The 14,175-nt window shown below is 42.6% G+C and overlaps 1 protein-coding gene across 9 annotated transcripts in view; it reads left to right on the top strand.

The window, feature by feature from the left end:
• The window catches only part of sash1a (SAM and SH3 domain containing 1a), a 160,196-nt gene that overhangs the window by 127,668 nt on the left and 18,353 nt on the right, over positions 1-14,175 (top strand). For 5 of the 9 annotated variants that reach the window (XR_003214303.1, XM_025899208.1, XM_025899206.1 and 2 more), the window contains exons 3-10: positions 204-254; positions 368-417; positions 4,891-4,931; positions 5,809-5,898; positions 5,989-6,101; positions 7,112-7,210; positions 11,954-12,089; positions 12,364-13,340. Coding sequence is in view for 8 of the 9 variants with exons in the window: in XM_025899208.1 (XP_025754993.1) it covers positions 204-254; positions 368-417; positions 4,891-4,931; positions 5,809-5,898; positions 5,989-6,101; positions 7,112-7,210; positions 11,954-12,089; positions 12,364-13,340 (1,557 nt within the window). In the remaining variant the exon portion in view is untranslated. The remainder of the gene's footprint in view (positions 1-203; positions 255-367; positions 418-4,890; positions 4,932-5,808; positions 5,899-5,988; positions 6,102-7,111; positions 7,211-11,953; positions 12,090-12,363; positions 13,341-14,175) is intronic. The other 4 variants (XM_013274205.3, XM_013274203.3, XM_013274206.3 and 1 more) reach the window with 2 other exon arrangements.

Genomic DNA, 14,175 nt, shown 5'->3' with positions numbered 1-14,175 from the left:
ACAATAATTTTAAAAAAACAAAACGTCTGTACATGCATGAGTGCACTGTCAATCATTTACTCCACTGTTGCTGTATTTTTTTTATCCTTTCGTCTTTAGCTTTCCTTAAAGAACTGTTTCACTTTCCCGGTGTTGTGATTTGCTCCTTTGCCTCTTGGATTGTGATGCTTGACCTTCTCACTCCTCCCCCTCTAATTTTTCAGGAGAAACAAGACCCAAGCAGCACCTCTCTGCAGCTCCGTAATGAGATCCAGGTAGGCGAAGTCATTATGTGCACCTGCATAAGAGTAGCACTTGTGAAATACCGTCAGATGTCATTGTTACCAAAAGTCTGACACGTGCCTCCATCCCTTGTCTCTCTCTCCAGGAATCTTTAGGCTTCAGCAGCGAGGTGTCCACTCCTGAAACGGACAGAAAGTAAGTTTCCATTTTTGTCCCTGATAAAATGTGACCGTAGCAAGTGCACATCTATGAAATATGCTTGGATTGAGATATCTGTCTGCTGCATTTCCAAACAATTTGCAGCCTGTGTCTGGCTCATATCAACCTGTGCATGCCTGCACACAAAATCACACTTTCTTCATGTCCACGGCTAAATATGGATAGAAATACACACCGCTCCAGACATAGCTAATGTGTTTGGTAGATCTATTATGTGGAACTTTGTTTTTTTTTTTTAAAAAGAAGCAGAAGATGCTAGTTTACGTGTGTATATTTGCTCTAATGATGGTAATAAAACATTACCCACTGACTATTTAGGTCATTTTCAAGAGAGTTTAAAGTTAAGGAGCAATCTGCACTAATGGACGTCTCGAAAAAGATGTAGTTGGTCTTCCATGCTTCTCTGCTCACATTGCTGCTGCAGTTAAAGGAGACCCAGTGACTGCTTCCTCTGGCTGACTCGCTTGGACCAGCAGCCATTCTCTATTCTCCAGGCCGTCTATACTTCCTTCCTGCCTTTGTGTTCTGCGATGTAGAGGGGGGGAGACGGAGAGGGTGATGGCCAAAAGATTAGAGCAAAAGAGCATGAACGAAAGAGCAGGATGGAACTGGGCATGGGTGCGGTTCCTTTTTACTGGATCCTGTTACACAAAAGTATGTTCTTTTTTGAATACCACTGTATTTTGCTTGCATAAAATTTCTAGGTCGTAGCCCACCATGAGGTCACTGTTATACAATGCTATGCAGATTTAAAGCGATCCAAGTTGGCTGAGGTTGGCTAAATGCCCTGATCGCACACACACGGTCGCTTTATGGCCACGTATGTTTAATAAATAAGACAGAATGTTAAGAATATATTTGTTTCCTCATGATGAGTTGTCTAGTAAAGACCTCGTTACAAAATAAGCTCTTTGGGCAGTGTTGGTCATTGGTAGTGGTAAAGAAAACCCCCAAATTTTAGGAAAGTAATCAGCCCCGGTGGAGCTGCCACCTTCACGTGATGACCAGCGAAGTGCATACCACAGACATGATCTCTATTCCCATGGCTTTATATGTTGCACAGACAAATGCAGAAGATGATGGGATCCAGATGCCAAAATGACGTCTCTCTACTGTTTGAAAGAGACCCTAAAAGAGCCCCTAACTGTACTATATTATGCATTTTCTTACTGTCAGTCTGGTTTCTTTCTCTCTCTCATGCTTTGCATGGTTTCTCTTTCCCTTACCATCACCAATAAATATATTTATATATATGTGTATAATATAACTTGTAAACCTACCATTCTGAGTTTTTATTCTTAAATTACAAAACTTCCCACATCACACTTGTACCCTCTTTGTTTTAATCTATCATTCACTGGCAGCCTGTCTGCTCCCACTCACCCCAGTTCTCTTCTCTATTAAGTTGTCCATTGTCCACTTTCCACCATGGTGAATGGATTTCAGGTAGAGTGATTTATCATGTGCAGGCAGACCGATAGGCATGCCCCGTGCATTCCTGGGACCCGATTCCTTACAGCCGCACAAAAGGCACGCTTGCACGTTCACGCGCACAAGCACAGGTACCCCACTGTCGCCTTTCTGCAGGACAATAGCAGGCAGATAAGATTTCCCAGTCTTCATCCAGGGGCTGGAGTCACCCTTCTTTTTCCCTCTTTCTATGTCACTTTGTTGGCAAGACGTGGGCACAGCTCTGATTGTGCTGGGTTTACAAGTGGTGTTGACAGAGAGCTCCCAGAAGGCTGAAAGGTTCAAGTTTGCAACATCCTGTTTTTGGAAGCTGATTGGTTGGTGGATATTGCTGTGCAGAATGGGCACCTTGCTTATCAGTTAGGTTAAAAAAAAGAGGTAAATGGATTTTGATGAAAACTGGGTTTGAAAATGGTAGTGCGCTTAGAGGCATCTGTGCTGCTGGAAAGCCCAGCATACGCAATAATCAGATGGATTTGTAAGCTGTGCCATGTGAAGAATCAGTTTCAGAACAACAGCACCACGTTGGAAAACTAAAGCACCTTGTCAGCACATTTACCTTGTGCGGGTGAGTATTGTAGCCTTGAGTTGAAAAGGTAGACGGCAAGTTGAACGACAGGAAAGTGCGCTCGTAGTTGAAATGCACGTGCTTTTTCAGCTAAGTACATAATTTTCTGTTTTCCTGCCTTCCCTTTTGCGGTGACCTCTGCGACTTCCTAAAGAGGTCGTCCCTTTGTTCTTCCTGTGGACACTGCTACCGTCATACTGTCACCTCTCATTGTTTCGTCAAGAACACCGGGGCTCGCTTTGCTCCAGGTGGCCAGCCTTGTAACCACACAAAAAAACACAGTGTCTGTGCACAAACACGCGTGCATTCCCGTAATTTCACCTGAGCACAGTACGAAAAAATGGCAGTAAGATGCCATTAAACATGAGCTCACACAGCTGTGTCCAAATCTTCCCATGTGCTGGTTTATCATCATCTGCTGTAGACAGCACCTCTGTCACACAGGATATGAGCTATATTACATATCTGCAGTAGTTTCGAAGCCCTGTACTGTAACACAAATGGTACTTGCAGCTTATCATTTTGAAAATTACTCATGCTGTTCATCCCAGCTAGGAATAGTGCTCACAAACATATCATTTTCAGAGCGCAAACCAAGCATTCACACATAGTGAATATGGGCTTAAATAAGCGAACACGTGGTAACTTGAATTTTCATCATGAAAAGCAACCTGTGCTTGTCCTGGACAGGTTCAACCCAAAGTAGAGATACTGTATGTTATACAGTACCTTTGTTAGCAGTTACATGTTCCCTTCTCACTGCAGAGAGGAGAATTGAAATAGGAAGGCATGCCAAAGATTTAAGGTTAAACCAATTAAGTTGCCTAGCCACACTATGCTGGGTTAACACACTCTTGGAAGACATTCAGGCTCTTTTAGCGAGCGGATGTGTGCGCGTGAGTGCGTGTGTCTGTGCACTGCATGGGAGGTTAATTTATAGAGCATGAAGGTGGGGTGGGGGGTGACGATGCCGCTACAGAAAAGCTTCTATTGAGGGAGTTCTTTTAGCATTAGCTTTGGCCCTAGCCTGTCTGGGAGGGGGAGCAGAGGAGTAAACCATACAGGCATCCATTCAATTAGCATCTCATTATGTTGCCATGGCAGCCGGGCTTTAAACCGTGCGAAGATTTCCCATTGCACCTAGACAAGGGCTACCATATTTGAACAAATGTACGTGGTCACATGCGTGCACGTACAGAGCCGTGTACCAACTGGAGAGGAGAAGTGACCTATTCATCTTGTTTTGATCCCCTCACTCTCTTTCATGATGCTTCAGCGACAACCCACCTGTCTTTGTGTGTGACTCAGCATCTGTATGCACGTGCGCAGTTGGCTGAATTCACAGACGGGTGTGTGAAAACCGGCCGGTAAAAGAGCGAGACAGTTATGCCTTTAGAAGAGAGATTAGCTTAATAAGTTTCTTAGGTTATCAGCTGGATAAATTTACAGTACTCTGTTCCCCCTGTGATTTATTTCCATTTAACTGAAAGAACAGCTTACAGTGTGCAGCCAGCACCACTCATTATCACTCCCACACTATTATACATCTAAACATACCTTTACAGTGCTGTCACAGGGCCTCTGTTTTGCAAACTTTGCGTGAAAACTCAGTCTTTTTGCTTCATCCACAACTTTTAAGACAAAAATAGAGTTCTTGATGTGGTTTGTCATCTTCTGCAGAACCAGGGAGTCAGCTGAGATCCAACATGTTGCTGAACTTTCTAGAAAATGGCGAGAGGTTGCTCATACATGGCTTTTTCATCAGAACACCGCAGTTCATGTTTTACCAGAGGCTTTTACATTTTTTTGAGACAGATTTATGCGCACATTAGGGTATTTGTTTTTACTCACACATTTTCCATTTCTATCTCTCTCGTATGCCCTTAGTTTCAGTCTCCCATCTCTCTTCCTCGTGACTGTCTATCCTGTGGAGGGAAGTGGAAACACAAACAGGCTGAGTCTGCCCTGTGGTTTCTCCTCCTCCTCCTACCCCTTCTGTCTCCTTCTGTTTCTCTATTCCTCAGTTCCTTACTTTCCCTCTTCAATCTGCGCACCGCTGTTAAATGCTTGTTCTTCCATTCGTCTTGTTGACCTTCCTGCTTTCTGTACTGCTCCTAAACACTTCTGTATTACTGCCATCTTCATCTTACCCACTTGTTTTTGCAGCAGGGGTGTTGTTACCCACATCCCTTTTCCACCCTCTCCCTCTCAAGCCTCAGGAGCCTGGTCTAAATCACTAAAGTACCATCACTGACCCCAAGTGGCGGATACACAGAAATGCAGGCCCACTCCCTGAACATTTATAATTGTCGCTGAGCATCAGTGTACTTTTTATGTGGTTCATTGAGAGTAGAAGAGACATTGTAAATTTTTCATTTTTTTAACAGTGATATTTTTCTGTTTTCTTTTAGAATGTCTCTACACAAGTCCAGCTCTGAAGATGGATCTGGAGGTAAATAGATTTCAAGTCAATATCCAATTATGCCACCTTGAACCCAGCTGGACTTCCAGTAACAGTGCAAAGTGTTTGTGTTGTATTTGGGCTAAATTGCCTATTTTTGACACTATCTGTGGGATAGTCATCACTTTTTGATGTTTTTTTAGGGTAATCATAATCTCCTTGCTGTTTTTAACACTTTATTTTTAGATTTTAGATTTTTAGATAAAATACCTGTTTATGTAAACCCCCAATCTCATTTTACACGTCCTATATCAAGCAGGGTGGAAGCATAAGTGGGTACCCTGTGGGGTTCAACCTCAGGATCCCTCACACCTAAAACCAGCATCATACTCACGTCTTTATTCACACCTTCTCAGGTCTGGACGATGAGGCAGCAGAAGTTTGAATGAAGTGTAATATTGCATTTTAGTTTTACATTAATTAATTTAGTAAACATATAAAATTTTAGAGTTAAACACATTCCAGTCATGGATAGAGCTCTTATGAAAACAATTATATTTTGTCTTCTGTGCTCAGCAGAAGGTTTGTCAGATTTGAGAAGTGAAATCCTGATGATGTCATAGTGGGATCGTCAAGTTTGCCTTTGATATAAACTCAAGCTGTGGTTTAAAAGACACGGACATTTATCTGACAGAGTAATTCTAATGAAAGGCCATTGCAGGATTAACCATTGTAGAGTACATACTAGTGTTTAATAACTGAGTTGTTTTGACTGACCTAGTTTTCTTATTTAAAGCACTGAAACACTGAACCGAAGAGTTTCTTTCTTGTATTCCTGAAACAGTGTATAACCCGGTTTATTGCATTTCTCATGCTCATCGTGTTTTCTTGCTTGTGTGTAACCTCGTCTTTTATTTCCTTCCTTAAGGTAAATGGGACAGTAAGAAGAAGAACAAATCTTTTTGGCAGAACTTCCGCAAATCTCAGCACAAACCCGTCGTACGACAGACGTCCAAAGGTTTGTGCTGCTCTATTGTACACATTCGGTTCACCGAATATTTGTTGCTTCGGGTTTTCCTTTTTGCTCATTGGTCTTTACCACAATCAGGAGAAGATATTGGCTACGTGGCCAGTGAGATCACCATGAGCGATGAGGAGCGGATCCAGCTGATGATGATGGTGAAAGAGAAGATGATCACCGTAGAAGAAGCTTTGGCTCGGGTAGGAACCTCCTGCATTGTCTCTTGCACTTTATCCCCTCCCTCATCGACCCTCATGCCCCAACGACTGATGGGCTGTAATCTTCTTTAAACCCTCCCTTTCTCCATACTGCCTCAGCAGCTCTGGCTTTCTAAAACGACTTACTCTTACTAACCAACCCCCCCTTTTCCCCTATATATATTCCCTATATATATATATTTTTTTTTTGCGCCTGCATTGTCCTCTTTACACACACAGCACACACACACAACTCCAGACTTAATGGTGTCTCCAGTGGTTGAGGAGTCCAGGGATTTTGGGGTGTGAGCTCTTGGAGTGTGTGGGTGTGTTGTTCAGCTCATACTTGCGAGGTTGACGGTCATAGTAACTCAATAGCCCCATCTGTTGGAGGGATTCTGTGGTGCATTGCGGTCTTTCTCTTTAGTTGGACATGGTGGATATTCATTTGGCTGTCCTATCCATTTTTTCCCCAATGCACTTTCATTTTGGTCTGACTCTCAATCAATATCTGTTGATTGGTTTGTGACTTCTCTGTCGTCTCTTTTTTTTTTCTTCATCTCCTCCCTTTCTGTCAGTTTCAATTTATGATGCTTTTCTCCTGGGTAGCATGCCGGGCCATCAGAGTTAGAAGACTGGATTGCTCTCCCAAAGGCAGATGTTAATTTTCCTTTTACATGTCTCTTTATTTTCTTCCAGGATATTGATTTTAAATTGGAGGATTTCACCTGTCTTATGATTGACATTCTGTCAAACCAATCATAGAATCTGAAAAAGAAAAAAAAATGGTGAAAGGATGCAGAGACCTGTTTAAAAATCAGTGACCTTGCTAATTTCCCTCATGGTCACCGACCTCAGCCGTCAGTTCACAACCTATAGTAGCCATTTTATCCTTGTGAATGCACACTGCTGATGTTTTCCAGTCTAGTATATAGTGAGACATAGCATGCTGGGTGAGAGTGGGTGGTCCCGCCCTGTTCCTCTGCCTCTCTGACCTCTTCTTCTCCACGTAGCTGAAGGAGTATGAGCGCAGCAGACAGTCCAGCAGTACTGACACTGCAGAGTGGGCTGACGGATCTGCACCCAATCTAAACCAGTCCTCAAACTGCAACGTAAGTACACCCTCATCCCTGCCCCTTCCTCCGTTACCCAAGCCCACCAAAACCTTGATCTGTTCCCTTTTACTCTCCCTCTTCTTAACACTCTCACCTCAGCCACTCTCACTTTGAGTTTAAACTTTCACAGGAGAAGGCTGGGATGTAGAACAGCGACATTGAGTTGATTATATATGTGTTTATCCAAATGTGAAGGATTCACCTTTACTCTTGATTTTCCTTTTTTCTTTTCTTCCTTTATATTTCTCTCTCTGTTCTGCATTCGATAGCCAAACTACAACATAACTGCCTCTGCATATACATTCTCTCCACCATGTCAAGTGCATCCTAGTAGATGTTGCCTCTGAACATTTAAGTTCATTGCTCAACTATGGTTTTCCTTAGGCTCTGCTCATTTTTTTCTCTTTTTGGCAGTCACAGCGAGAACTGTGCAATTCACTGAAAGTCCTCTTCCATATTTAAGTCATCAGTTTAATCCTAGCCTGGGCATCTCATTTGAAAATTGTCCCAACAACGTCATAATTGGCTGCTGCAGAGACAGGGAAATTGTCTTATGGAAATTTAGGGCAGGTCTGTTTACATCAGTTGGTTGTAATTGTAACTTTTGGAAAGCTAAGTGGAGAGGCACACAAAATCCACCCCAAAACTTTTGCAGCATTCAGCATTGAGGATACTTGATGTTCGAAAGTCGGCTGCATAACGGCGGCTATGTGTTCAGAGGTAGGAGCGCCGACAATCACCTCTTTGTTGGCTGCTGTTTGGATTTTGATGACAATCAGTCGGTTCTTTTCTTTGCTTGTGTATTATTATGTGCTGCTACGTGTGTGTGTTTGGCTTTAGTTTTTTTTAAATGGAGGTCAGCCTTGATGCAGAATCGAGACTTGCAGTGGTCAGGGCAGTTGTATGTGAACACGCAGATTATAAAGAATGTACTGTATGGCATCGCATGGGAATAGCATGCAAAGTTTTATGCGCTGACCCACTCCTTTTTTTTTTTTTCTTTGCAGGAAGTGAATTTATACAAACACAAAAATTCCAAGCTCTCTGAAAATAACTCCCGCACACATGTATGTTGTTTTGAAAAGAAAATGGCATCGCTTCTTCACCAGAGTCTCAGTTACATGTCCTGTTTCTCCCCTTTATCCACCTAACTGAATGAACATGCGTTTGGTGGTCTTATTGTTAAAGTTGACCCCATGTTCTGCAGACAAATACAGATTTCAGTCCAAGCACAGTTTGAGTACCATAATCTCTTTCATTTAAGTGAATGAACATGCTTCGGTGTCTAATGCTCTAGACTTTTGCACATTCACCCTGTGTGACTCTCGATTGCATTCATATGGAAATCAGATCTGCGTTGCCGTTTCTTTATATGACTGAATCAGTAACTTTATGAATAAAGACCCATGCCAAACAGTTTTCTCACACCATCAAGGGGCTCCATTATTTATTCTTCTGGGTAATGATTGATGATATCCATTCACATGGAAAAATAGGTCAATTATGCCATGCATAACTTGTATCTGTTATCTGGTTCTTTGATGTAGTGCAGTATGCTGATCAGCTTGTCAGTCTCCTAAAACTTTCTGTTGTTAGCGGTTCACTTCCTGTGGGAAGACGGTTGATCATTTGGGGGATTTTACAGACATGAGAGAGGACGGAAGAGTTACAGTACTGAAGGATTATTGTGTAGTAGAACACACAGTTTGGCCCTTGGAGGCAAATGCTAGAAGCCGAGAGGAAACTAGGGAGACAGAGACTTAAGATAAAGACTCAGCCCCCAAGGCCAGGAAAGGGGGAGCTATGCATCTCCCTTTGCTCCATGTTCCAGAATTGGCCATTACAGGAAATATTTCTTCTCTGCTGGGGCCTCTATTGGTGTCACATACTGCCCTTTCTCCTCTCTAGTGAATAGAATTAGGTTAATTCCAAGATCAGTAGATTTGCTCGTCCGTGCATGCCTGTATGCTATATACAGACACAAATATACAGTTCATGGTTGTAGCTGAAATGTTTGCAATAAACCTTTTTTTGGTTGCTCTGTGACTTTTTTTTTTTCCGTCCTGATGCTGTTTTTCTCTGGTCTTTTTTGCCCCGGCAACGGAACCTGCATTCCAGGGCTGGCCATTAGCGATTTGGGGGCCAAGGCAGGGTCAGAGGGGCTCAAACGCTGGGATTGTTCTCCATGCACAACATGCCTTTTCTCTGCTAGCTATGAAGCACGACCCTTCCAAACAGTCCCTCATTCCTCTGAGCTAAATAGGCTGCGTTTGTGTCTGCCAGCATGTGCACAGGGGCACAGATATTATTTTGGATTGTGCATGCGAGGGAATGTGCTCAGGGCACTACGGATTTGATGATCCTGCTTGATTGAATTATGGAATATTAACACAGGAAGTGCTGCGCTGCTTTTTCCAATATAGTGGTAAGTTCTATTGGTTTTCTGAGCTCACTGTTAGATTTTCTTGTAAATGCTCTTTTTCTGTATTTCCAAAGGATTGCAAAGAAATTTTCGTGTGGGTGAAAAGGACGTTCAGTCGTACGTTTTGTTTATAGATGTTTGTAAAGTCGCCGTTTGCACTTTTACTTTTCCCATGTTTTAAATGGCAGCCTATTGGCCAGCTTGATTTATGTCTTTCTGAGTTTGTCCTTATTCCCCTGGTTATGTGGTCATTCAAATGGATAGTGCCTCTTGGGAATGGGTTGGGATTTATGTCACTATCTCCTCTAAATCTTCTATTCATTAGAATAGAAGAAGAATCACATCATTCAACCCTGACGTTGCTAGGGCATTAGCGCTGCACATAGTTCTTAATATGATAAAATGACTTTTTTCCAGTTTTTTTTTAAACAAAGACTTGTGTTACATTGCATTTAATGAAACTAATGCACTCAACCATCACCCAGGGTCAATGGCAAGTAGAAAAAGCTAACACAGCAGTCAGACCAACATGGTTAAGTTGTTGGAGGGACAGTGGAATGGGGTTTCTTAGCCTGTTTCTGCAGGTTTGTCATCCGCCAAACGAGTGTTCTGGGCAGACATGGCAGAAGACTACAGTTTCAAAAAAGGAAATATCCTGCACACTGCTCAAGCTCAAATGTATCGATGAAAATAATGTTTTGGACCCTTCGTGCCTTCATTGTATTTGTGCAGAGGTGCAGGACAGTTGTTTTCCTGTGGGAGTTTCATTCACTGATTTAATGTTAAATGCACAGTTTATCACAATATCCACATATATGAAAAAATATGATCATGTAAGAAGGGTTACATCAGACCTAAAATGTAGCTCTGAAAGCAATGATGAAGTGGAAAGCACGGACTTACACAATGACACTTTTATGAATGATGTGTAGTTTTTCCCTTTTCACGATGGCAACAGTTAAGGTTTGTAATACTTGCATACCTGCAGAAAATGAAAAGTCATCATGTTGTTGTGGCCTTCGTGTGGTGTTGTCTGGGATTTGTGGTCACTGTCAAATGTTTGCTCAAACCAAGCCACAGTTGTTAACATCATCCTGACTATATGTCAACAGCCTCTGCGCCAAGCCTGTGGTCTGTTTTTAGGGTGGCGGGAAAGCCTTTTTTCCCTCTTTTTTTTTTTTTTTTTTTTCTTTCAGATGCATAAAACTGCGTATAAAAGTAAACGCAGTAATGTGCATGCATATTATTCTTGTCAGATTTTGAAACACTTGCATGCAAATGGCCTTCCTTTTCCAAACACTGAAAAAATAAATTGATAAAAAATGACTACATTAGTACAACGAAAGCAAATGTTAATATTCTGTGTTTTGGGGAGAGAAGAAAATTGTAATAGGATTGTGAGTTTTCTTCCCACTTGACCACACGAGGGTTGATTTACTCAAAAAAAGTGTGTATGGAAGTATATGTGATGTTTTTTTTTGCTGTTGTTGTTTTTTTAAAGATATGCTTGTTTATGTGTAGGAAAAGATAAATACACTTTTGTCCTTTGGCAAACGATGTTCCCATGAATGTGAGCTGGGAGCACGTTTCCATGACAGTGACAACAAAAAGCAAATTAAGCAATGCTTTAACTGTTCTCGCAGCAGTCGAAACATCACCACCACGACACAGTGAAATCACAGTCAAAGTAATGATGCTAATAAAGATGTAAAAAAAAATAAAATAAATAACACTGAGAACAATATATAAAAAGTAAGATTAAATAGAAATTAGAGTTTAAAAAAAGTCGTGTGTGTGTGTGTGTGTGTGTGTGTGTGTGTGTGTCATTTAAATAGTGGTTTCCTCTGAAACAAAAAGTCTCTGAAGGCAACATAACCTTTTTTTTTTTTTTAAATACTGATTGATTACATCATTTGGTTGTGTCACTTCCTTCAGATCACATGCCACCTGGTTTGTTGTTTTAGTGCATTTCATGTCTCAACTGAATGACCTTCACACAATGCAGTGTGCCACCATCCCTCCAATCCTTCATCCCTCACCTCACTAACTTTGCCGCCATCCTAAACAGAGCTCCACAATCTGTCGCGTTGTAAAAGATCTCTTAAAATCTCAAAGCATATTCATCCAAGTGTTTTACCTTCTCTGCCTAATCATTTTAAACCACCTGTTTCTGTTACGACTGCAACCATGAATTGTTATGCTGAACTGGAAAGACATTTCCACAGTGTTAGCTTTTCTTTTTCTTTATGCATTTCTTTCTTTTCTTTTTCTTTTTTTTTGCTTTTTATTGACCCTAGCTCTCACTCTCTCTCCACCAGTCTCGTGAACAGTCAGATGATGAACAATCAGAGGACTCTGTGAAATTCAAAAGGCTTCACAAATTGGTTAACTCGACACGCCGGGTCAGGAAAAAACTCATCAAGGTGGAGGAGGGCAAGAAACATGCCTCCGAAGGTTTGTGATTCTGTCTGGCAGCAATATATTCATTTGATAACTTGATTATCTTTATGATTTATTACACATTCCAACCAGCTAAATAATGTTAATGTAATTGGATTTTACATCAATTTCAATGAATAACTGCTGTAGGCGTTTTAATGTTTTGGGGTTTCCCAATTCTCAGATTTGAAGAATGTAAATTTTTTGATGGGTAGCTAACTCAGGCAGACTTTCCTGTCTAATCCTCCTGAGTAACACACTTTCTGACTGACTGTTTGTGTTTTTTTAGATTTTCTGAATCTGGAGACACCTCCCACCTGTGAGGACAACACCGCTCTGTACACTGGGGTTCTAAAGAAGCCCCCTTTACACCAGGAGGCATCTCTGCCCTCACTTACCCATGACCAGCTTTCTCTGGATGGAGACACAGATGGCCTGACAACCTCCCCTTCCTCCAGCAGTTTGGACACCTGGTCTGGACACAAGCTGGTGAAAACGTTCAATAAGTCTTCTAGTACCCACGGTCTTATCCGGCCCCCCAGGAGGACCCCAGCGGGCTCCAGTGCCCTGGGAGGCTCTATTCCTGGTGTCACAGGTAGTGGCTCCTCCTTCTCAGAGCTCGATGGCTGTGGATTGGACGATGATGGAAAGCTGTCACGCTCCACAACTGATGGCGAGATGAGGAAGGCCCTGAACTCCATCTCCCATGGGGTAAGTAGCAACGAGGCCCTGTATGCTTTCTATGGCCTGACTAAACCTCGCCCCAAACCCCATTCCCAGTCCCGCCTTCTGATCTCCCTGGATGACGCTCCGCAAGGCAGCCCCAAACATCAACCTGCCAGCCGGCACCACGGCAGCTGGACGCACCGGAAACCTGATCCCAACTATGCATACTCCACCAAGCACCTCCTGTACCAGCGCTCGCGCAATGCTAAGTCCCCCATTTCCCCCCTGTCAGTCACCCCATCCTCCCCCGTCCGCTGTGATGTATCCAAATCAAAGGTTTTTGGAAGTGGGGGAGGGGGCTGGGTGTTCCCCTCTCGCAGGCTGCGTGGGCGAACAGCAGTCAGTGAGCTCAACATCACCTATGTGGTAGAGCGGAGCCTGTACGGTCACCTCAACTGGGCACAGCTGGTCCGCCCGGTTACACTCAGCCGCGCTGAGCGGCGCTGTCTATTGGAGGAGGACCGTGAGGCGGACAGGAAGTGGGCGGCCAGCGTGGACCGCTGCACCAAGCGTGTGCTCTTGCGCATCCAGCAGAAGTCTGTGAGTTTAGGTCTACAGGTTTAAATCGGCCGCCTCGTGTGAGAAGGACTCAGTGTGCTTCAAAGTTGCAGAATAGCCCAGAGGTTTTTAGGTGAATGTCGCACAAACATACACAAATAAGATAACAGGTCAACTGTTACATACCCTATATTAAACGTACCCATTTAATATAGTGTGTGTGTAAACATGCAGGCATTGCACAAGTTCTTTTATCTTGAAAACATCAAAAGCTGGCATATCAGTGACAGACCTAACTGCCCTTATAAGAATGCCATCTTCAGTGACCTTTAAGTGAATGCCTTTGCCTTCAAGCCTTGTTATTTTAGGTGAATATGAAATGATTATGGAAAGTGCAGTGCCCTACTTGGGAGGTTAAGTTACAGCAGAGGTTTTATAAGTGCTTTTTATAAATGTCAGATCCCTGAAGAACACATGCACTTACAGATCAGTAGTCACACTGATCTCTGTGGGTGCAGGGGATGTTGTACAAGCTCGGAGCTGCTCATCCTCATAACTGCAGCACATAACATTCAAAGACGTATTGAATGGGTTGACTCGTTAGGTGAACTTCAGTGACATAATAGTCGCCATGCTTATTATCTTGCAAATTTATAAGGCTGTGAATAGCAACAAAATGATGGAAAGGTCAGAAAACCTTAATCATCATACAGTGATTGTAAAAAGCCAGTAATGACTTTTTTGACTTTAACCCAAATGAAAGTAGTCTGGTGGAACTGTAACTATTTTAGTTCTTTTTGGCAAACCTTCCCTATAGATGTTTTTCATGTGAGGTTATGAGGTTATTTGCATGTTGATCGAAAGTTGTCCACCATGT

The sequence above is a fragment of the Oreochromis niloticus genome, linkage group LG15 (assembly GCF_001858045.2).
Source record: "Oreochromis niloticus isolate F11D_XX linkage group LG15, O_niloticus_UMD_NMBU, whole genome shotgun sequence".
Classification (NCBI taxonomy): Eukaryota; Metazoa; Chordata; class Actinopteri; order Cichliformes; family Cichlidae; genus Oreochromis; species Oreochromis niloticus.
Note: the sequence above shows the minus strand (reverse complement) of the source record. Positions and strands in the feature narration are given on the sequence as shown.